The following is a 25,170-nucleotide window of genomic DNA, read 5'->3' on the forward strand; positions in this document are numbered from 1 at the left end:
TAACTCGGTCAGCGCCACGACTCACGAGGAGGTAGGGATATGAGTTACTGGGTAAGAGCCTGAGGACCTATTTTATTCCTTCCAGTACGCGAAGTACCAATGGTACGCTTTACCCAGCATTTGCCGGAATCATGATTATAGTTAATGATTTTACGTAAATGATTTAATCATGGCACTCTACAATGCCCATTGATCACTAAAATGTATAACCAGTTACACTTCGAATGTTTCATTCCCAATAAGCAAGGACGGCCGGGAAGCAGCCTCTTGGACTCGAGTTCGATCCTCATGTTCAGTTTTTTTTATTTATTTTTTATTTCAACAACCAAATAACCAAATCGTAAAACATTGGATGCGCTACATAAAAATAATATGTGAAATTATGAACTAAATTCATGAAATCACGAAATAAGTTCATAGGGATTTTCATACCACCATTGACAATGGGTCTGGAGGGGGGGGGGGTTGGACGAGAATGGGGGGGGGGGTTGGACGAGAATGGGTCATCGCTCTCACCGGCAGTCTGGAGGCCGTAGAGCAAAACCGTTCAAAAGGGTCGCTTATGCAACGTACACACCAGTCAAGCAGTTTGACGAACATTGACTCCGCCCCCAAGAAATCGCTTCGGTTGCTGCTTTGTTTGAACGTGTGTGAAGTTGTTCGAACAACCATTTGACAGTTGGCGGCTCGGTTGGAAAAAATTAAAACGGTTTGATTTTGGTTTGAGCTGTCGGGGGTGGAGTCAAGGTTCGCCGAACATGTTTGAACATTTGTAGTGAAGTTGCACAAACCCCCATATATTTTTTGATGGTTGGTGCTCGAGTTGGTGTTTCGGTCGTTCGTGTGTGATATTGCTGGTCGAATAAATTGATTGTTCGTGTCGCTGTTGGTAAAACTTGATGGATGTTTGAATAAACGAGAGGTGGAGTCAATGTTAGTCAAACTGCTTGACCGTGTGTACGTTCCATTATATTTTAGTCTTCTTGCACTCAGATACATTTAATCCACTCTACAAGCATTCTAAGTAGTTGAAACAGTGACCCATTCTCCCCCCCATTTGACCCCCATGTCACCCCCGACGACGTTACCATGAAAGATTACTGGATTTCTGAAATTATGTACTATGGCCTCATTTCTAGGAACAAATTTTTACTTTATAACTGCAGTGGACACTTACACTATCTTTTTGTCGTTGAGAAATGTTATGCAGCGTCAGGACCCTAGTGGCTATGCGCCTTTGAAAATCGATTGGTTACCCACTTACCGATGCAAGTGATGCTAAATATTTCATGATCGGAGACAGTATGGTCCTGTGAATCGATGTGGAGGGCGGGGGGGTAATCTACGCTTGCCACCCAGCGCATTGACTTTCCCCCATAGTTCGGCGGCGGATTGGGCCGGATTAATGGAGTCAAGGAAGTCCTCCCACTGCATTCTTTTGGTATCTTTTGGTGATCGTATGACATTCGTAGTGTTTTTGCTTGTAGATCTCCAATGCACTTACCTTACTCGGGTAGTCGGGTGTCCAGGGGTAAGCCTCCCTCCACTCGGAGAGCTTTCCTTTTGGCTTTGACGGTTCGACTCGCCTCATTTTCCTCCAGGTTGAGAGGGATGGTAGAACCAGCGGCGTCAAGGTCGAACATGGAGAAGTCGCAGAGCGTTAGTGGGGTTTCATCATATTGCCATCGAGATCTCTTAGCGACATCGGGAGTAGAAGCGTTTACAGTGACCTGGATTGAATAGTAATTGTTTAACTGTAAAAGTCAGGGGCAGCCTCCCATTTTAGCTATGGAAGAAAAGACCGACTAGCAGTGGTCATATCAATGGCATTGGCCAAGAAAAAGGTAGGGGTACCATCATTGAGCGGAATGAGATCGATTTTTTTTATACTTATTCCATTTACCCACTTACATCATTGTACCTTATTACATTAAGGATCAAAGCGAACAGCTTGTAAAAGCGACCGTACCTTTGGGACCTATTTGTCAGACTTTGAATTGAATTAACGCTTGCTAGTCTTGAGTATCGAGTTTATTTATCACATAATATCTATCCTTATAAAATAAAAGACATAACAGCTTGCAATTGTTAGGTGTTAATCTACTAGGGAACCCTCTCTATAATTTTCGCACAAACATCCCAGCGTCTGCCGCCCGGATCCCCCTACCGGTCGCTAATACGCATCCATATCAAAATTAGATAATTTTAAATGTTGCATCACGTTCCTTGCCTCGAAGTACCCGGTATCCTGTGGATCATCTGGGTTCGGAATGAACGGTGGCGGCATTGATTCCATGTTGTCCCACTCGACTGGTTCGAAGAAGGACATCGCTTTCATCTGATCGGCCTTGGGCCTCTTGCTGGGATCCATTTCTAGTAGTTGTTCTACCGCCTCGACCGCTCCCGCTGACAGGGCTTCGTCATCCTGGGGCCACTCGATGTTGCGACTCAGAATGTTTTCAAACACTTTCTGTGGTGTTTCGTCGTTGAATGGGGGTACGCCGGTCATGAACTCGTACAAACAGACCCCCAATGCCCACCAATCGACCTGGGGGCCATGGCCTTGCTGGAGCAGCAATTCGGGAGCAAGGTAGTCCGGTGTTCCAAGGATTCGTTCATCGGACTCCATCGGTGCTCTCCGCACCGATTTCGGTGTCCTGAATGGAGTTTTGACGGTTTTGGGAGTGGTGCCCACATTGGGAACAGAGGAATTGGCCGTGCAGATAGGGGACATGACGGATTCGTCGGTAATTTTGAGGAATGCTTCCGTTTTCCGTAACTGCTCGACGGAAGTAGGCAGCGCAAATCGAGTGTTTTTGAGTTTGGCCAGTGGACCGCCTTCGCGACGCACTTTCTGTGATGAAACCGGCGTGGAGAACATTACAGTGCCTAGATTTTCATTCAAAGGCATTTCGTCGTCGGATAGCGAGCGTACCTTGAGAACGCCCTTGATAGGAGAAGTTGCCTTTCGTTTTTTCGGTGTGCTACTGCCGATGTCCATAACATCGATTTCCTGGGTCAGCCCGGTACTGGCGGTGCTTCCGTCCGGATCCGACACAAGCGAGTCAACCCGACTAACCAAGTGTCGTTTGCGTTTGATACCCCTGAAAGATTAGTTAATTATTAATAATCGATCTAAATCACATAATCTGGGTTATGCAGAAATGCATACAAAAATAGTCTAGGATTTTACTAGCGCGAGTCCCATGTCGATTTTTGATGATTTTGATTTTCTTTCAGAAATAAGCATTTTTTATAAAGAAAAATTTATAAAATAATAGGCTTTGTTCTAGAAATTATCAATTTACGAAATAACAAAACGATGCCTTTCAATATTCAACGCTTGGCAGTTGAAGGAGTTGCTGACCGCCAGAAGCTAGACGACCGGATAGGCGATGTCAACGGGACTGGTGACGTCAACAGATTGTAAGACAAAATCCATGAAACAATAACAATAACAACACTGGAAGTGTTGGGAAGTGCACAGCTACCTCAACAAAATGGTTGGTTTGATGAGAAGTGCGAGCGAGTGGTGGACGAGAAAAATGCTATTATGAGTCGGGTAATAGTGGCTGGTGACTGGTGGCGATGCAATAGAGAACGGTACAGTTTAGCCGTCCCGGTAAAAAAACTGGGCGCAGAGGCGGAAGTTAAATCCCTAACTCCAGAGATGGTAATAATGTGCAGGGATCTAGACGAGATCACGTCGGAAGAGGAGCTCAAGGATGCTCTAAAGTCACAGTGTAATGTGGGTGAGGTACAAATGACTATCCGAATAAGAAGAGCATACGGAGGCACACAGACAGCAATGATTCGTCTGCCAGTAACCGCTGCAATCTGACTGTTGGATGGTCAAAATACACATTGAAAGCCGCCCCGCCAGTGAACAAACAAATGGAGAGATCCTTCAAATATTTGGGCTTCGGACACCGGACAGGAACTTGTAAAGGTCCGGACAGATCCAACAAGTGTTGGAATTGCGGAGAAACAGGTCAATTTGCGAAAGATTGCACGCAAAGACCCAAGTGCATGCTTTGCACACAAGAGGACGGAAATGACCATCAGACGGGTGGCTACATATAAGAAGGCGATCGCAGGCCAGCAGTAGTGGATATAATTCAGATTAATCTGAATCACTGCGATACCGCACAGCAACTGTTATGGCATCGTTTCTGTTGATGTGTGACGTAGCGATAATTGCAGGGGCGTATCGAGATCCTCCTGATAACGGCAACTGGGTGGCTGATAGAACGGGAATGGCTGCGATACAAGTTATGGGCAGATTTCCTATCCAAGAAGTGGTAGAGAGTTCATACGAGGGATTCGTGATCGTCAAAATCGATTGTAGGTCAATGCCCAGATGACCAATCCCCAGAATCAGTTCCCTATGATGTTATTTCCCAGAATTCCATTTCCCAGAACGACCAATTCTCCAGAATGATATTCCCCAGAATACACAATTTCCCCAGAAAAAAAAACCCGAATGACCTATTCCCCAGAAACCAAAAACCCAGAATGACCCGTTCCCCAGAAAAAGGTATCAGTCTAAACAACTGTTAAGGTACCCCGGGGCAAGTGGGACCTAAAAAAACGCTAGTTCAGCAAAATTGTTAACGCATATTTATAAAACACGATATTTCAGAACATTAACCACGCATACATCATTATATGCTTCCGTTGTTGAAGTGTAGACGTGTTGTAAGCCATTTATTCAATTACAAAAAATATTGGTAGTGAAAGAAGGAAGAAAGGGCAAGTGGGACCTATTCTGTTTTATACTGTCGAACTAAACTAATTAAAGGAATCTACAATGTTCATGTTACTTCTGAGTCGTAGTATTTTCAGATCATGGATGGAGGTTTGTTGCTTGTCGGATTTTTGTTTTTGCTATAAGGAAGGGATTATAATTTTAGCAAATATGAACATCAGACAACAGCCGATTTACTGTTTAATTGGCTCTTGTTTTGCTCTTCACTGGGTTACTTTTGTACCAAATGTTTTAGATGGAAAGGATAAGCAATTCTTTATTCACCATTCGAGTGAATGTTTCTGTGTTTAAATCACAGATTATTACATAAATCAGTACTTCAAAAGAAACGTTTTTATTCAGGCTATGCGCACTGCTATAAATTTGAACGAAATTGCCAATTTATGTGTTGAGCACTTTATTTATCTGAAAATCTGTAAATTTGTTGCGCAATTTGAAAATAACAAAACACAAGACAAATTTTGTTGACCTATCGTTGAACAAATAGATTATTTGCACTGTAAATGGAAAAATATCGCATTGTTATAACTATTGCGGGAGATAATTTTTAGAATGAATTTTGTATTATTGTTAATCAACTGTACAATACTATTTAACAGCGAAACCAACAATAAGCAAACTACATCTGATTCAGATCCATATGATATATGAGTGTCGAAGCTATATTTCACTAGACAACGATTTAAAAACAATTAAAAGGGCTCTATCGAAATTGTTGTTCAAATATGTCCCACTTGCCCCATGTATGTTAAAACTAAAGGGTAAGTGAAAATTGCAAATTTTGGCTTAAATTAAAACTTATAAATCATTTTCGATGTCACACAATTATTTGATTGCTCAAATTATTCACCTTCCACATCAATGATAAATTTAAAAACGACTATTATGGTGGAAATCCATTGAATTAAAATATAAGTAATAGATTTTCCCGGTAGTCTAAAGTCATGATCAAGCAATAGCATTTGTATGGTTCCTCGAATGGTTTTGGTTCCAAATATGTTTGTGTCGGTTGTATTTGTTTATAGTCCTGCTTTATCTATCTAGAATATTGTTACCACTATAAACGTTTATCGATTCTTCGGCAGCCATAGTAGCCACTTACCCCGTATTTTCACTTGCCCAGAGTACCTTATGTTGTCTTGTCGCTGTTATTTCTATAAATCAAACTAAATATTATATATCTCGCTTAACTTTTCAAAAGGACCTAAGTGACATTTTTTTATGAATTAATTTGAGTACTGCAATCAAAAGCTTTCATGTTGTTCTGTTGATTGCGCCATTCAAATTAATTCATGAAAAAAATCTATTACTAAATACTATATAGGGGAAATGTTCCGATCTCCATCTCACTGTACATATATCCATCTCATCGCTAAACAAAGAAATACGCCACCAAATTCGTCGCTTCTTTTTGTCAACAACCGTTCCCCCATCTATTCAAAACTACTTATATTGAAGTACGCATTTGCCCGGAATGAGCATGCATGAGCATGAGCATGAGATGATCGTACAATTCGTAGTTGCTACTCCGTGATTGACCAGAACTAGCGGAATTGCACAAGGAACCAACAGATGGGACTTGGGATTAGCTCTCCATCCTCAATGTGCACGTTCCGCATCTTTTATTGGGTTAATAACGGCGCCGGTCACGTCCGATTGCGATCATCGACGGAAGGGAAGGAATGTTATTGTAACAACCGTTGTTTTAAAGACCGACGAATCGTCTGCATCTCTACGGTTGTTACGGGAAGGAGTATTGTAAGTGGGGAGAGGAAGTGTCATTACTTAGATCAGGATTCACCTTGGCAAATGATGTAATCCAAGTAACTATCATGTTAATGTTGACGCGAGAACAAAGTAAATATCAGTTACGACGTATTGTGTTGTGTCATTGTTCACCCAACGTAAAGGCAGACAATCAATCGCTCCGGTAGAGCAATTACTAATTTATCTTTTAACTGTCCGTAATTGTTTCATATTCATCTAACGCAAGAGAAAATAATCATTACAAAACATAGATTTTTTCACGTACAGAAAAGAAAATTTAAAAAAAAGTTATATCTCTTTGTACGTCGGTAGCTAAGAACTATGTGACTACTGTATTGGAATGCAAATTGGTTTGTGATAATTCTAACATAATCTGCCCATGAAAAATGTATGCTGGGTGTTTCTGTAATTGTAATATTACGCGGTCCTACCCAGGAAATGACGTACCACACATGAGAAAACATCACAACGTTATCGATTCATAGTTTAGCGGCGACACGTGAAGTTTTGAGCAAATCAACCACTTTCTTAATTTGTATAAATATGTTCAGAATATTTACGAGAAAGATCAAACATTTTCATTTTCAATGAAAGCAACATGCGAAACCAGCAAATAGAATATCCATTACGTAGACGAGCTTTTTTTTGTCTTTATTAGCGAGACTCGAGTTAATGATAGACAATACATATTAAAAAATTCCAAAAGAATTTGTGAAGGAATGCAGCAGGAATTCTAGGAGAAAATGCTGGAATAATTCCTAAAGGGATCAACAGATAAATTCCTGAAAAACATTCCAAAGAGAAAAACATATTTTAATTTCTTTTTAGTGGAATGTATTCAACCGTCTAAGACGAGTTAAGTACTCTCCATTTAATTCCACCAATCACTTCGATATATTTGCAGATACGTATTTCGACCACAACTGTGTGGTCGTCTTCAGTGTCTCGTACTTGACTCGACCACACAGTTGTGGTCGAAATACGTATCTGCAAAGATATCGAAACAATTGGTGGAATTAAATGGAGAGTACTAAACTCGTCTTAGACGGTTGAATTCAAAATAAATTTGAGGATGAAGAGCCGAAGAATACTTAGAAGAGAGCTTGGAGGAATTGCCGATTTTTTCTGGTGGAATTGCCATAGGAATTACTTGACAAGTTTTCGATGGACCTCCTGGCAAAGTTTCCGAAATACTAATTGCCGAAGGCATTTCTGACCGACTTGCCGAATTATTTTCTGAATAACTATTGGAAAAACTGTCAAAACTATTTCAAAAGGTCTTGTCGTAGCCGTGGCGATGTTTTTAATTTTTTTTTTTAAATTGTCTCTGAGGGGGGTTTTATGTTCTATGGTCATGCCGAAGGAGTTTCTTAAAGACTAGCCGAAGGGATTGCTGGAAAATTACCGAAAGAATGTATCGCCGATTTTTGAGAAATTTCATGGAAAAGCTGCCGAAGGAATTTCTGGAGGAGTAACCGAAGGAATTTCTGGAGGAGTAACCGAAGGAATTTTTGAAGGAATTGCCGATGGAATGCCTGACGGATTTGCGGTCAGAGTTCATGGATGAATTCCTGGAGGAACTGCTGCAATTAATGCTGAAAGAATTACCTAAGTAATTTTGATGGTCATCGATGAAGTGCCAAAGAAATTGCAAAAGGAATTATTTGCAGAAATGCCGAAAAAAAAATCATGGATGAATGAACCCTGGAGGAATTGCTAAAGGAGAATGTTTGAAAAAATTGCCCGAAGAAAAAAACCCGAAGAAAATGAAAAGGATTTTTTGAGGATTTGCCGGATGTATTCGTGAAGGGCTTTTCGAAGATATTTCTGAAGGATTTGCCGAAGGGAATTGTGAATGTATTGCCGAATGTATTTCCGGAGGAATCACAGAAGATATTCTTAGAAGAATTTCCGAATACTTTGCTAGAGGAATTAGTGAAGGAACTTTTTGAAGAATTTCGGAAGGAATTGCGGGTGGAAGTGGCACGGCAAATGCTGGGTAAAGCGTACCATTGGTACTTCGCGTACCTGAAGGAATAAAATAGACCCCATCTCGCGGTCCTTAGCCTCTTACCCAGCAACTCCTATCCCTACCTCCCCGCGGTGCTGGCCGGGATACGAGCAACCTTAGGGAAGATCGGGTAACCAACCCCGGTGGGAACTATGGTCGTATGCTGACAGGGAAGGGGGGGTTTGCTCCTCTCAGGAGGTGCAAATCTTATTGAGCGTCTGTTCTCCATGTCAGGATCGGCTCACAACAGCGTCTGTTCTCCATGTTAGGGGCGGCTGATCATCGTCCGAGTGCCAGCGAGGGACTCTAAGTGAAACTGTGCACCATGGTCCACCGGAAATAAGGAGGAATGGTCCTCCGGAAATTTAGGGGGTTTGGTGACAGGCCCTGCAAGCCAGCCTTTAAAAAATCATAAGCAACGAACAATCAACTAGAGAGTACGGACCGGAACCATCGGCGAAGACCACTGCGACGAAAAGGGACTAGCGATTGGAAACTCGGTTCGTGGCACTGCAAATCTCTCAACTTCATCGGGAGCACACGCATACTCGCCGATGTGCTCAAGGACCGTGGATTCGGCATCGTAGCGCTGCAGGAGGTTTGTTGGAAGGGATCAATGGTGCGAACGTTTAGAGGTAATCATACCATCTACCAGAGCTGCGGCAACACACACGAGCTGGGAACAGCTTTCATAGTGATGGGCGATATGCAAAGGCGCGTGATCGGGTGGTGGCCGATCAATGAAAGAATGTGCAGGTTATCAACGTCCATAGCCCACACTCCGGAAGCACTGATGATGATAAGGACGCATTCTACGCGCAGCTGGAACGTGAGTACGACAGCTGCCCAAGCCACGACGTCAAAATCATCATAGGAGATTTGAACGCTCAGGTTGGCCAAGAGGAGGAGTTTAGACCGACTATTGGAAAGTTCAGCGCTCACCGGCTGACGAACGAAAACGGCCTACGACTAATTGATTTCGCCGCCTCCAAGAATATGGGCATTCGCAGCACCTACTTCCAACACAGCCTTCCGTATCGGTACACCTGGAGATCACCACTGCAGACAGAATCACAAATCGACCACGTTCTGATTGATGGACGGCACTTCTCCGACATTATCGACGTCAGGACATATCGTGGCGCTAACATCGACTCTGACCACTATCTGGTGATGGTTAAACTGCGCCCAAAACTATCCGTCATCAACAATGTTCGCGGTACGCGGTACGACCTAGAGCGACTGAAGCAACCTGATGTCGCCACTGCATACGCGCAGCATCTCGAGGCAGCGTTGCCGGAAGAGGGTGAGCTCGATGGGGCCCCTCTTGAGGACTGCTGGAATACAGTCAAAGCAGCCATTAACGACGCAGCGGAGAACAACGTCGGGTATATGGGACGAAGTCGACGGAACGATTGGTTCGACGAAGAGTGCAGATAGATTCTGGAGGAGAAGGACGCAGCGCGGGCGGTCGCGCTGCAGCAAGATACCCGACAGAACGTGGAACGTTATAGATGGAAACGGAGACAACAGACCCGCCTTTTAGGAGAAGAAACGCCGCCTGGAAGAAGCGGAGTGCATGGAGATGGAACAACTGTGCCGTTCTCAAGAAACACACAAGTTCTATCAGAAGATTAACGCATCCCGCAAAGGCTTCATGCCGCGAGCCGAAATGTGCAGGGATAAAAATGGGAGCATCTTAAAGGACGAACGTGTGGTGATCGAAAGGTGGAAGCAGCACTAGGAGGAACATTTAAATGGTGCTGAGAGTACAAAAGTCAAAGCAGCGAAGAAGATGACTACTTCAGTTCAGCGGACGATGGGAGCCAACCAGTCCCCACCTTGAGGGAAGTTAAGGATGCCATTCAACAGCTAAAGGCCAATAAAGCAGCTGGTAAGGATGGTATCGGAGCTGAGCTCATCAAGATGGGCCCGGAAAAGCTGGCCACTTGCCTGCAAAAACTGATAGTCAGAATCTGGGAAACCGAACAGCTACCGGAGGAGTGGAAGGAAGGGGTTATATGCCCCATCTACAAGAAAGGCGACAAACTGGAGTGTGAGAACTTTCGAGCGATCACCATCCTTAATGCCGCCTACAAAGTGGTATCCCAGATCATCTTCCGTCGTGTGTCACCATTAGTGAACGAGTTCGTGGGAAGTTATCAAGCCGGCTTCATTGACGGCCGCTCGACAACGGACCAGATCTTTACTGTACGGCAAATCCTTCAAAAATGCCGTGAATACCAGGTCCCAACGCACCATCTGTTCGTTGATTTCAAGGCGGCATACGACAGTATAGACCGCGTAGAGCTATGGAAAATTATGGACGAGAACAGCTTCCTGGGAAGCTTACCAGACTGATCAAAGCAACGGTGGATTGTGTGCAAAACTGTGTGAATATTTCGGGCGGACACTCCCGGTTGTTCGAATCGCGCCGGGGACTAATACAAAGTGATGGACTTTCGTGCTTGTTGTTCAACATTGCGCTTGAAGGTGTCATGCGGAGAGCCGGGTGTAACAGCCGGGGTACGATTTTCAACAGATCCAGTCAATTTATTTGCTTCGCGGATGACATGGACATTGTCGGCCGAACATTTGCAAAGGTGGCAGAACTGTACACCCGCCTGAAACGTGAAGCAACAAAAGTTGGACTGGTGGTGAATGCGTCAAAGACAAAGTACATGCTTGTGGGCGGAACCGAGCGCGACAGAGCCCGCCTGGGAAGCAGTGTTACGAAGACGAGACGGCGTGGAGCGCAGCGAGCGAGATGGGCAGACCAGGTGCAGAACGACTTGGCGAGCGTGGGGCGTATCCGACGATGGAGAGATGCGGCCTCGAACCGTGCATTGTGGCGTCAAATTGTTGATTCAGTGTTATCTGTTTAGATGTTAACTAAATAAATGAAATGAACATTATTTTCGTGTAAATATCAACAACTTTTTCTATCTGTGTAGTTGGAAAGCTTCCGTATAACAAACGTTGCGGACGGATGCCCTCCCAAAGGCGTTTTCTTTCCATTGAAAATATTGGCAAATAACTTTTAGATGTATTAACCACACTAAGTCGAATCCAACAGTCGGAATCGCGAAAAGCATCATTACCACATGGGGTTTAAAAGAGAAAATTTTAAGTTATCGTACTGTCGTCGGGGGTGACAATGGGCCGATTGGGGGTGAGAAAGGGGTCACTGTTTCAACTACATATAATGCTATGAGAATAGATTTAATGCATATGAGGCAAAGCCCTCCTTAGCCAGCGGTAAGACGCGCGGCTACAAAGCAAGACCTGAGGGTGGCTGGATTCGATTCCCGCTGCCGGTCTAGGCAATTTTCGGATTGGAAATGTTCTCGACTTCCCTAGGCATAAAAGTATCATCGTGCTAGCCTCATGATATACGAATACGAGACCTTTTTGAACGATTTTGCCATCCGATTTCCAGACTGTCGGTGAGGATGCTGACCCATTGTCACCTTCAGACCCATTGTCACCCCCGACGACGGTACTCAACAATTTTCATATTTTTTTTACGTAACTAAATTTTCTTCTGAACTAGTGACATAGGTAATCGAATGAATTATCTTAAAATATTCATACATGATGATCACTGCATTCCTCAATGCACAAACTGTTTTACGTAGTTTTCGTCGAGCGGACTTGTCTTGTACACAACCCCTGAATTTTTGTTTTTTTGAAAGACCGCTCAGCTGGTTACGGTCTCAGCGATGCCAGATCTACGGAAATTTCCGTAGATTTACGGAATTGAGTGCTTTCTACGGATCTACGGATCCGTAGGTAAAAACTACGGAAATTTGAAAATTTCTGCGGAAATCTACGGATTTTATTCAAAAGTGCACTGTTAATTTCAATTGTAGTATCTGTGATTTTTAATTCATTCATGAGCGATTCCAAGCAACAGCATCAAAATTTAAGAAAATTTTTAATTCATGATTTTCTATTGAGTTGAAACTTTGCACAGTTTTTCAATTTCATCTAAATCGTCATTTTCGATATCAAATCTTCATATTGAGTCACGACTAACTTTTCAAAAGGGTGTATGTGAAAATGGTTCAAAACTATTTAAAAGCTGCACAGCAAAAACGGAATGTTCGATTGTTATGATTTTTTCAGCAAAGTTAGACAACTAAATGTGGATTCTTAATAAAATGTGCACAGTAAAAAAAAATTTTTTTGCCTTTAAAAATATCATTTTGTCACAAAAACTCAAATATCTCAAAACCCTATCTTTTTCGAACGTAATTTTTTAGGGAAAACGGTCCATTATATTAGCTATCTACCATAAAAATTTGGTGATGGTAAACTAATAAACAAAAGAGTTATTACATTTCAAACCTTTCACATAGTACACTTATATTAAACAAAAAAAATTTCCGTGTATTATTTTTTTTCAAGAATCGCAGTTTGATGCTGATTTTATTGTTAAGGGCCTTGCGTGAGTTAAACAAGTTGTTTGTATGATATTCCATATTTATGTATTCATCGATATTATGTATATTATATGTATAAATATTATATGTATAAATAAATAAAAATGAATTAATATTGTCCTAAGTATTAAATTAAATGTGGCAGTTACACAATGTTGTTATAGAAACTCTAAGAGTTTTGGGTTTGAATTTTGGTATGGGTTATGATATCATGAAAACAGTTTATTAATACTTATTTTTTATTTATTTATATTCAAATTTTTTAAAATATCGAACACTTTTGAATTATTATCAGCACAGTTTGAGTATAGTTTTGCTTTAATTTTATTTTCCGACAATGGATTGAAACAGTGAAATTTTTGGGTTCCTTGGATCGTTTTCGCGTTATTAAATTGCTCGCTGAGCTCTGAAGCCTTTATTTCGTACTCTTCAGTAGTAGTAAAACAAAATGATAATTTGGTTAAATCTTTTTCTTTTCTACGATTTGCCCAATCAAAAAGTTCTTTCGCAGTTTTAATTGGATGCTCACGTTCTTTGGCTAAACTTGCTCTTGTTGCCATGCGCTTTATTGTTCCTCCAATAGCATCACAAGGACCTTTGCCATGTGATGTAGCAAAAAAATGCCATTCTGCATCAATTCCGTACATTGATTTAAATTGACATAGGCTCGAAAAATTCTTACGATTTTTGTACTGCGACGCTGCTCCATCAGACATGAAAGATATCTTCTTGACTTCTTTATGCTTATCAACGCGTAAAAGTTAATCATTTTTCAATGAACAAGTTTACGGATACTGAATCGTGTCTTAAATCTTCGGAAATTATAATAAAACTTAAGTGTTCAATTTGCGTACTTCCATTAAAATAAATAACGAATGGATGAATTGTAGCTTGTTGTACGTTCCAGTGATGGGACTGCACTTCATCTTGCAATACAAAGCTGTAATTTTCAGAAAAATCACAAATGACTAAAAATTCACCATTTTGTAATGTATTTTCGTATTTTTAAAAAGCTGGATTGTTCTGTTTTAATGAAATCGTGAGGATTAAACTTTCTAATTTCAAGCAAAAATATGACACAAACTCATCTACAGGTTTTACAATAGTTTCTATGTCACACCTATCCGTGGTCACCCATTGCTCAAATGATAACTGATCAATATATTTTTCTTCAAACTCAGCGAATAAAGTATTTTCCAATGATGAAGAATCTGGACAATCCGAACAAGATCGTAGATAGCAATTTGATGTTGTATTTTCACACAAAAGATTACCAGTTAACATTTTAATATCCTTTGTTAAATTGATTCTTTTCAAACTATGTAAAATAAGATTAATATTCTCATGGGTTGTGCACACACACACATTATGTGTTCCTGAATTGGAAAGAAGCTTACATTGCCTTGGCCGAAGGCTTGCAAATGAGGAAACACCTATTTTAATATTATCGTGAATTTCCTTGAAGCGTGTGTACGCCTCTTTCAAAGTCGTCATCATTAATCGTTTTTGGATTGCTTGACGCTTTCCATCTTTTTTACTGATACATAATCTTTTGACCAGGCATAGCTCGACTTACTTCATCATCTTCAAAATATTGAACTACTATTTCTTTTGTCTCATCTGTTAATGCAGTACTAGACCTAGTATTTTTGGTTGAAAGACAGTTATTCTTCAATTGTTTTGCCTCTTTTACTGTATTTCTATTGGTTTTGAACTCATCAATGGCATCCTGAATAGACCACGAACTTGGCAGCATCGACAAAATCAATAATTTTTCTTTCCTTGTCGTGGCTGCATTCGAGAACCTTTCCTTCATATTTATAATTACCTCATCGTAGTCTGTATTTTCCACATCATCAGGTCCTAATTTGAAGAGGTTTCTTCGTACAGCTTCGTTTATTTCACGGTATTTTTCTCCGGGTAATAAACGTAGTCCATCTTACTCCATTTAATCAGGTCACTTTTATCCCAGCTATGCCCTCGTTAAAGCGTTCGATGTTGACCTTTTGGATACACTCATCTTCCGATTGATTTGTTGAAACAGATTTCGCTGATGGTACGGTGGCAAGGCTCTCAGCACTTAATACTTCTGGTAATTCCTCAGTTGTTGTCGATACATCTGGCAATTCCTCAGTTGCTGTCGTTTTCGAACTTCCTGCGCTCTGCTCAACCGATGATATACAGATTGCTCTTTTGTCAACGTTTAGACGGCAGGACGTGCAAATGCGTAAATTTGTATTCAATGTGGACATTGGAGCATAACCAGTCGCTTTCAGTTTATCTATGGGGCTTTCGGTGAGATTTCGTAACTCTTTTGAACACTTTTTTCCATCAAACGGCCTACAACAGTTGAGAAAGCGGCTACTCATGTTGTTCGTAATATTTCAATAAACAAAATCACTTTTAAGTTTTTACTGACTAGTTTGGTGTCATTTGCTTGACTGAAGAGAAAAAATACTATAAGATCTTTAACAACCTTAGTAATAGTAATTTTTTGCTTTTTTCGTGAGCATTGTCATGGTATGTACCTATCATGCATTTGTTGTTGTTGAAGATACCCGTTTCCTCCCGATCATAAAGTCTATTCTCTAAGAGGTATATTTTTTGCAGGTAAACTATAGACGTACACGTGTATATAAATCTTTGATTTTGCAGCTTTTGTCTTAAAAATAACATTTCTGATATGTTTCTATCAACGTTATTATCAACAGGTTTCAACACTATTAAAAGAATTTTTCGCCAGTCACGTGCAATGAAAATTATGACACTATCAATACTTTTGATCACAACACTGGATCGTGTCTAAGTTTCTTATAGATGCTATGAATAATTAAATCAAAATCTGCATCAAACTGCAATTCTCGAAATAACTTACACAGAAAAAATTTTTTTTACTAAATGTGAAAATTGTGAAATGTTTGAAATGTCATAACTTTTTTGTTTATTAGTTTACCATCACCAAATTTTTATGGTAGATAGCTAATATAATGGACCGTTATATAAATTACGTTCGAAAAAAGATAGGGTTTTGAGATATTTGAGTTTTTGTGACAAAAATGATATTTTTAAAGGCAAAAAAAATTTTTTTTTTTACTGTGCACATTTTCTTAAGAATCACCATTTAGTTGTCTAACTTTGCTGAAAAAATCATAACAATCGAACATTCCGTTTTTGCTGTGCAGCTTTTTAAATATTTTTGAACCATTTTCACATACACCCTTTTGAAAAGTTAGTCGTGACTCAATATGAAGATTTGATATCGAAAAATGACGATTTAGATGAAACTGTGCAGAGTTTCAAATATTTTCGAAATGGTCGCTCAGGATCGACTGACATGCCCCCGTGGAATGCCTCTGATGATTTTTATCTCATTTAATTCTAACTACCTAGTGCTATAAAAATAGAACACATAGATGAAAAACGAAATTTTACTGGAGGAAATCCTGACGTAATTCTGGAGAAACTAGGCATTCAATTAGACCTTCCATCGTAGATTCTTTCAAAAATACCTTTAGGAATTCATCTCGAAGTTCCACAAGATTTTTTTTAGAAACTTCATTCAAAGTTTCTTTAGAAATTTTCTCAGAAATTCCTTTAGGAATACTTTTAGAAAATCCGTTCGGATGTTTCTTCGGAAAATCTTTCTAAAAATCATTTGTAAATTCCTTCAGAAATACTTTCGGGAGCTCTACCAGGAGTTTCAAATTTCCATTGAACATTCTTCCATCCTTTCAAGATCCTTTGTGAATTTCTCCAGAAGATTCTTCGAAAGATTCTACGGGAAATCCTCTGAAAATTCTAAGAAATCCATATAAAACTCCCTAAGGTTTTCTAAAATAAATATGTTGGGGGCAGTTCTGAAGAACGTTCTAAGAGATTTTCCAAATTACTAGACATTCAAATGAATATCTGGAGGAACTTCCCAAGAATACTCAGGATTTTTTTTTTTGAGTAATTTTGTGAGGATTCTCCAAATAATTGAGCATGAGCATGATGACCGTGCATTTCGTAGTTAATACTCCGTGATCGACCAGAACAATCGCAATTGCACAGGGAACCAATGGATGGAAGCATGGGATTTGCTCTCCAACCTCAATATGCACAGTCCGAGAGCTCTAGTATTTTGGATGGTCGATAACGGCGCTGGCCACGTCCTCACGGTCATTGGTGATGGGAAGGAATTGATGATGCAATCACTCGCCCGCTGCAAGCCGAGAACAACTCTGCACTCGTCACGAGTTCCTCTGGAATTGTATTGGAATCTGGGGTTAGGTTTTATGGCAGAGGTTCGTCTTGGTTAACGGGTTGCCAATGTGATAGTAATGAAAGGGTGGTGTATATTCTAATTGGATGCCAAAACGAGCTTTTTGGCTCATTTCGAATTCTAACAGTTACCTGCTACAACTAATCAAGTTGTATGTATAGAGATAGAAGATGGAAACGGTATGAAAGCCCATTTCCAGATCTAGCGATTGTTAGAACATGAGAAATATATGAAAAGATACAAAGTAGGAGGAATGGAACGGGCCTGGGATTGAACCCACGACCTCCTGCGTATGAGGCAGAAGCGGTAGCCATATGACCACCAAGCCCGTTACTTAGCTGAATATCCAAAGAATTCTTGAAGAAATTCAACCTTCCAGGACTCGCATCGTTGTTCAAAGTTCAACACCTCCGAAAAAAGCTCGCCGTATATAACAGAGGCGGAACTGCGTGACCGCTCCAGAACCATGCGAGTCCCGGAAGGTTAAGAATTTCGAGAATTGTTTTACAAAAATCCTTTATAAATTCCTTTTGTAAATCGTTCGGATATTTATAGAATTTCGTCTTAACATTTTTTCATCCATTCCTAAAAAAATATTTTTATTTGGAGAGAATTTGGATTCACTCCAACAGGTGTAATCAGTAGAAAGGATCTAGTTTTTTTATCTGTACAGTCTTACTCTTATACACCTTTGCGAAGCAATCCAATTTAGGCATTTTGTTGAGCTCGTCCCAACGCTATCGTTGCTTATTTCGTAGTTACGGATTGTCATCGGAGCATTTCCGTCTTTAAAATAGGAAAACTTTTCTCGGGATTGTACCCATGTAGGGTTGATGTTCAAGAATGCTTAAGCCTATTAGCACTAAAGAGACAAGTCATCGATGGGAGAGGTGAGCCAGCCTAGGGCTGCAAGCCTCTTTAATAAAGAAATAAAAAAAAGAAAAAAGTTATCAGCTTTATAATTGGAGTTGTCCTGAAAATTAAGAAGTCCATAATATTAAAAGTTCTATAAATAAAATGCGAAAATGATAATCTCAGCGTTGGAAACAGTTACTGTCAAAAATATGTATAGCAACTGCCAATTGCCTTTATGACGAGTGTGGAAATCTGTATAGGGCGCCTAGTAATCGCTTTCGTTTTTGGATTTTCATGAAAATTAGGATATAACAAGACCAGTAACTATAAATGTTGAAGTTTTGTGGTCTTATTGTTATCTTGTATTGTGGATGAGCGCCGAAATAGGGCTGGCCAAAATTTTTGAGTTAATCTACGGAATTGATGTTGAAGCAATCTGGCATCGCTGGGTCTGATAGCTGACGCTACCATCAATTTGTGGCTTTCCGTGTGGTGGAGATCCTCACTTCAACTAGTGCGGATTAAAGACACTGTATACAAAGACGGGAAGTCTGATCCCTGAACTAAAGACACTATAAACAAAGACGGGAAATGTTCCAATTGGAATTCCAAATTCACTGTCAGTGTCATTCCAATCGAGCAAGAGACCTGACATTCCAAAATATCGCGCGCAACATTTGGCAAGGGTTCATTTTAACCAGCACAAATAAATATGTTTGTATTATTATTTGACTATTTTTTCATGGATTTAGGTAAAAAAGTGTTCGTATGTGGTTGAAAATCAATTAAACATGTTTATAGTAAATTGTGGCTTTTTATTGGGTGGTTGGACACGATACAAATAAAATACTTTTGAATTATGAAATTCGTATAGATCAATGTGGAAAGCTCGGTGGAAAGTATTGTCGGCGTAGCACCAAGTTAGAATTCGGAAGTCGGGACTTCCGAACCGAACTTTCTTCCGAAGTTTTATTTGTCAAACTAATTGATGCGTTGTTTAGCGCATCTTTAGGCGAATCCAGCGCACTACTTCCGAAGTTGGGAAAGTTGCCTGTATCTGGAGAAAAATCCAACTTCGGTATAACAAGCGATATAAATTTATTCCGGATACACAATATATCCAGCATCAGCAGTGTTGCGCACGCAGAGTTGCCTGGTGATTTATTTGTTCAGGGATCAGAGTTCCCGTCTTTGTACACTATATACAATGTTTACCCTGAACACATGGCCTGATTTAGGGGGGGGGCCGGAGGGGCCATGGCCCTGGGCCCCCACAAATCTTATGTACCAAAACCAACCTATTTTATACATTTTGGGGCCCACATACTGTCGGCCACGGGGCCCCTTCCGGCTAAATCCGGCCCTGCCTGAACAAATAAATCACCAGGCAACTCTGCGTGCGCAACACTGCTGATGCTGGATATACTTTCCACATTGGTCTATACGAATTTCATAATTCAAAAGTATTTTATTTGTATCGTGTTCAACCACCCAATAAAAAGCCACAATTTACTATAAACATGTGTAATTGATTTTCAACCACATACGAACACTTTTTTACCTAAATCCATGAAAAAATAGTCAAATAATAATACAAACATATTTATTCGTGCTGGTTAAAATGAACCCTTGCCAAATGTTGCGCGCGATATTTTGGAATGACAGGTCTCTTGCTCGATTGGAATGACACTGACAGTGAATTTGGAATTCCAATTTGTTTATAGTGTCTTTAGTGCGGATGAATGGCACTACGTGCCATCTAAATTGAACAATGCCAACACTGCCACGAAATGGAAAGACGAACCTAGCTTCGATCCGACGAACACTTGGGTCACCGCACCGGAATTCCCACGTAAGGCGCGAGATCAGTGGCCGTTACAACCTGCGCTGAATAGAACAGAAACAGAAGCTGAACTACGGTCCGTATTTCTGTTTCATGGTACCGTTTCTGGTTAAACAAGGAAGATGCTTGGTCGAACGGTAGCGTTATTCACATGCCTCACGGTGCGCGCTGTACACCTGAAGATCACAGTCTCTCTACCCAATCATGCGTAAAGGCCATAAGAAAATTTGTGGCTTGTCGTGGCTCTCCGGAAACGTTCTATAGTGACAACGGAAACAACTTCCTGGGGCGAGCATCTTCTTGCGAAGCAGATCCAGGACATCCATGAGGACTGTGCTCATCTCTAAAAACAAAATTCCTGATTTTCCAGGTTTTCCACGTGTTTTACATTGATTTCCAGGTGAAAACAAATGTGCTGTATATAGATGTTTGCAGCAAAATATTCAATTAAAAAAGAAAATATTGCGAAAAACGTTTACCAAAAGAAACTATTGGTGGCCTCACAACATTTTTACTCGCTAGTTGATTGAGAAATGAATGTGAATGAAAGTGAATTCCTCTAGGGATTCCTTCGGATATTCTCCTACAAAAGAATTAACAAATTCCCTTAAAGAGGTAAGGAGGAGAGAATTTCTTCGGAACTTCCTCCAGGATTTCAATCAAAAATTCCTTTCCCTTCGAAAATTACTTGAACAAACCTTTCGGGATGTTTTTAGATTTTCTTAAAAATTGTGTCGAGAATACCTTTAGGATTTTTCCGGAAATTTATTTAAAATTCTCTCGACAATTTCTTTAGGAATTCCTATGGACTTAAAATTCGGTCGTTTCTTTAGAGAAACCTTAAAAACTTCTTAAGGAATTCTTCCGGAAATTTGTTCGAGATTACCTTCAGATCTTTTTACTAAGATTCCTTAGGAAAACCATTTGGGGACTCCTTGTAAGGTTTTTAGATTAAACTATGAACTAGAAATTTGAACACGTGAAATATAATTTCAGCTAAGAAGCTGCAGTTAGCATTTGACGTTTTGACCGGAAAATAAAATAAACAAAAAAGTTATAATTAATTGCATATTATTCGGCAACTCGGCCGTACGAAAACTATTTTTTGTTAAATATCTTGGCTGTGCATATGCACAGCATATGTTTCGAAATGGACAAATTGATATGAAATTTGCGAAAAAGAATCCACGTGTCTTGAAGGGACTCGAACTCTCAACCTCCTACTCTCTAGATAGCCGTAATAACCCCTACACAACAAGACCACTTAAAGGTCACGTTTGCGGAAAAGCCATGCATGGAGTGCGATCCTCTCGTTTAATAAACAATGTGCACTCGCTTGACTGTGGATATACAATAGTAAAGCACATGTGGAGATTGGACAAATCAAGCATCCGAAAGATATTCAATTTGCAATTTGGTACTCGGATTCTGATGGCTTTTCCGCAAACGTGACCTTTAAGTGGTCTTGTTGTGTAGGGGTTATCACGCCTATCTAGAGAGTAGGAGGTTGAGGGTTCTGAGTCCCTCCAAGACACGTGGATTCTTTTTCGCAAATTTCATATCAATTTGTCCATTTCGAAACATATGCTGTGCATATGCACAGCCAAGATATTTAACAAAAAAAGCTTATGCCTATTGTACTGTGCTGTCGACAATATAGGGCCAGGAGCTGAATCAGTGGTACCTGGATTCGGGTGCAACTAGGCACATGACAAGGGATCTGGAACTTCTGGAAGACGTACAAAAGAGTGGACAGAGTAAATACTTGTAGCTGCTAACAAGGAGACGATGAATATTGAAGCATGTTGAACTGCCACTCTCTAACCGGTATGCCAGAATTCTCAAGATGGAATTCAGGTCCACGACGTGCAGTTTATCCCAAATTTATCGACAAACCTTCTGTCGGTAGTTCAGATTGTGGAGAAAAGATTCAAGATAATATTCCAATCAACTGGCTGCGTAATCTTCAACTCTCAAGGTATGCTGGTGGCAACCGGAATAATCGAGAACGAATTGTTCAAGGTAGCGCTGGTAGAAAAACCAGTAAGGCTATGCTGAGCTCCGCTAGAAACATGACATAAGCGGATGGGATACCTACTATGGGATGAACTACAACAGCGTAAAGAACTTTGCAGTTGGGGTGGTGCGCGGAATTCAAATTTTCGCACAAGTTGATGAGGATAAGGCTTCAAACAAACAACAATTATTCGCCCTTACAGAATGGGCTAGCGGAGCGCGCAAACAGAACGATTACCGAGTGTGCTCGATGTGTGCTGATTGAAGCGAGCCTTCCAAAATCATTCTGCGCGGGGGCAACGGCAGCGGCGGTTTATCTTGTAAACCAATCTCCAACTCGCGGTCACGAATTAACTTCTGAAGAGGCCTGAAGTGCTAAGAAAACCGATATTTCTTACGTCAGGGTGTTTGGTACGAAGTCTATGGTGCAATGGTGGTTCTACCTTACGTCAAAAATTCTTTGTACGACTTATTTGATTCTGGAAACTAAGACTCAATAAAGAGGCAGGCCAACGTCAAAGACAAGTAAAAGCAGGCTTCTGCCACCTGCTAAGTAGTTGATGTGCGTCAGCATACCTACTTTAAGTTGAACATGCATTAACTAATCAACTGCTACCCAACCACCACTTACTTGATTATCTCTTCTATTATTACCTAAAATACTCCGGTCTCTTAAAGCATCTTATTCCATTTTTCACCGGCGAATCGCACTGATGTCTCGAATTACAGGATTCATTTATATTACTCATACTATAGCTGCAAAACAGAAACCAGTGTCAATATAAACATTCCCATATTGGCCCAGCTATTCATCCCACCTGCGAGAAAAATCCGAGCATGAATAGTCCTTGTTGCTGCTGCTGTGATGGCTTGAGCAATCCGCCGGTCGCTCAATGGCTGATAGTTCAGCTGGAATGTTGGAAATATCACTTTTCCGGCTGGAAACACCAGAATCATTGCTGACATGTGTTTTGCACTTGTGATGGCTTGCCCCCGGAAGCTACAAAAGGATGTCAAGACAAATAACAATGAATTAGTTCACCTCGATCAGTTTGTGTAAGTGAAACTTTTCTAAAATCTACCAAGAGGAAATCGAACGAGTCCTTAAATTTCTCCGACATTACCGATCTTGTGTTATATTGGTTCGGATTGTTTTCTTTCTCACAATTGACACCATCACCGATATCACAGGTTTGTCTGTCCGCCCTTCGACTGTCAGAATTGCCATTCAGGGATACGTAGCTCCCGCTGCTACTTTTTCCTTCGGTGCTCGAATTGCACGTATAATACAAAGACGACATGTCCGCCGTTATTCGGGGGTCCACCGCCTTCTGAAGCTCTTTTGCATCATCCAACAAACTTACGTTCTGTTCGGCCGAAAAGAACGGACTTACGCCGGACATTTTGCTATCGTTCTGCTTGCACTGGGTGAACGAATTGTCAGATTCGTTTTCCGACGATTGCTGGAGTCGTTCTTTGTCAAGCTGCTCTTGCAGGCGCTTATCGTGGGAACCGAACGATAAATGAGACGTAAGTGAAAGCAACTGCCCGGGCGTCCTGGCATTGAGACTTGGCGAACAGTTGATTAGGTCCGATATCTCCAAATCTCGACTCATTTCAATTCGGCTCAAACCAAAGTCGGTCAACTTGACGTGCCCTGCTGCCGAAATGAGCATGTTGTCCGGTTTAATGTCCCGATGTACGATACCATGCTTGTGGAGATATTGTAGAGCAAGGCATATTTCGGCAGCGTAGAATCTGGCGGCCGATTCCTCGAAAAATCCATACATGGCAAGGAGAGACTTCAAATCGCCACCCACCATGTACTCCATTACAAGATAAACACACGAAATGGATTGTAGCGAGTAGTAGAGAATGACGCAAAATGGACTCCGGGACAGGGCAAGAGCATTCCGTTCGGTAATCACCTGTGACACCATGTTCTTGTTTATCATTTCCGATTTACGCATCACCTGCAACATTGTTAGACCATAATTAGAGAATAATTGATTCAGTATTAAATCATGGAATCAACAGCTATAACCAAATCTAACTTACCTTGATAGCAAACAATTTGTTCTGGTCATTCCTCTTGTAGCCTAAAAATACCTTCCCGAAGGCACCTCGACTGATTGGTTTCAGAATGCAGAAATCTTTGATCGTTGGAAGCTGCCAATGTATAATGATGAAAAAAAAAAGGGCTTGAAATGATTTTCCAATTCTTACCTTAGGACTAGTCGGAGCGGTGAAATTCTCCAGCGTTTTAAAAATCGTGTCATGATGTTCCGAACTGTTGGATTTTTTCTTCGGGGTGGTGTGTGGTTCCTCCATGGCGCGCGAACCGCTACGAAACGATTATTGGACCAAAAATGTCACACAAATAAAATCTATGGCACAATCATATCACTGCAATTACTTTCTCAATTGGATGATGTTTTTCAAGTAATAATTTGTTATTCTAAGCAAAATTACTCGCTTTAACATGCGTTTTAAACGGTTAAAGGGCTCTCTCGTTCAGATTTGTAACTGCTTTTGTGCTGTGTTTCTTCTTTTGCGTGATTTCTTTTCCCTCGTTGGCATTAAACGGACGAAAACATGCGATGATGACGGAACGATGACGCTTGACTATAGATAGTGGAATATATAGATGAGCGAAGATAAATCCTCTGTCTCCAAACGAACTGTCAAACGTGTCTCCAAACGAGCATGACGTCACGATTTCAATGGAAATGTTAAGGGCTGTGACGTCATATGCGCGTGTGCACGGGCAAAAAAATTGACTCAGCCATGCTTTCGCTCATCTATAGATTCTACTATCTATACGCTTGACGAAACGTCCAGATGACAGGCGGTAAAATGCAACACGGTCAGCAAAAAAGGTAAAAAATACATAATAAAAATATATAAGATATTCCTTGTATAGTAGAAAATCGAAAATTTGTTTTCAATAAAATGAAATATCTGCAGTTATCAAACGTCGCAACTCATTTCTGATTAGTGCGCATGATTGTACATCCATGCGTGCATGATGCGCACTATAGATAGTAGAATCTATAGATGAGCGAAAGCACGGCTGAGTCGATTTTTTGCCCGTGCACACGCGCATATGACGTCACAGCCCTTAACGTTTCCATTGAAATCGTGACGTCATGCTCGTTTGGAGACACGTTTGACAGTTCGTTTGGAGACAGAGGATTTATC

At 40.7% G+C, this 25,170-nt stretch overlaps 1 protein-coding gene across 2 annotated transcripts; it reads right to left on the reverse strand.

Annotated features, from left to right (window-relative positions):
* Positions 1-2,013: 2,013 nt before the first annotated feature.
* On the reverse strand, positions 2,014-24,540 carry LOC134204834 (serine/threonine-protein kinase greatwall-like). 2 transcript variants are annotated; one of them, XM_062679631.1, is made up of 6 exons: positions 24,196-24,540; positions 24,028-24,138; positions 23,094-23,942; positions 22,788-22,969; positions 22,624-22,725; positions 2,014-3,104 (listed from the first exon to the last, which is right to left on the reverse strand). In XM_062679631.1, exons 1-6 carry the CDS (start codon positions 24,298-24,300, stop codon positions 2,174-2,176), a joined length of 2,280 nt encoding a protein of 759 aa, XP_062535615.1. In that variant the 5' UTR covers positions 24,301-24,540; the 3' UTR covers positions 2,014-2,173. The 2 variants fall into 2 exon arrangements, with proteins under 2 accessions (XP_062535615.1, XP_062535614.1); XM_062679630.1 differs by having other exon boundaries at positions 23,052-23,942; positions 24,196-24,539.
* Positions 24,541-25,170: the final 630 nt, after the last annotated feature.

The sequence above is a fragment of the Armigeres subalbatus genome, unplaced genomic scaffold (genome assembly GCF_024139115.2).
Source record: "Armigeres subalbatus isolate Guangzhou_Male unplaced genomic scaffold, GZ_Asu_2 Contig937, whole genome shotgun sequence".
Classification (NCBI taxonomy): domain Eukaryota; kingdom Metazoa; phylum Arthropoda; class Insecta; order Diptera; family Culicidae; genus Armigeres; species Armigeres subalbatus.

Bases quoted from the DNA above. Each gene is read 5' to 3' on its own strand.
- LOC134204834 (XM_062679630.1), bottom strand. From the start codon at position 24,300: ATGGAGGAACCACACACCACCCCGAAGAAAAAATCCAACAGTTCGGAA. The intron at 24,139-24,195 runs GTAAGAATTGGA...ATACATTGGCAG, and splicing joins CCGCTCCGACTAGTCCTAAG to CTTCCAACGATCAAAGATTT. The intron at 23,943-24,027 runs GTAAGTTAGATT...ACAATGTTGCAG, and splicing joins ACAAATTGTTTGCTATCAAG to GTGATGCGTAAATCGGAAAT.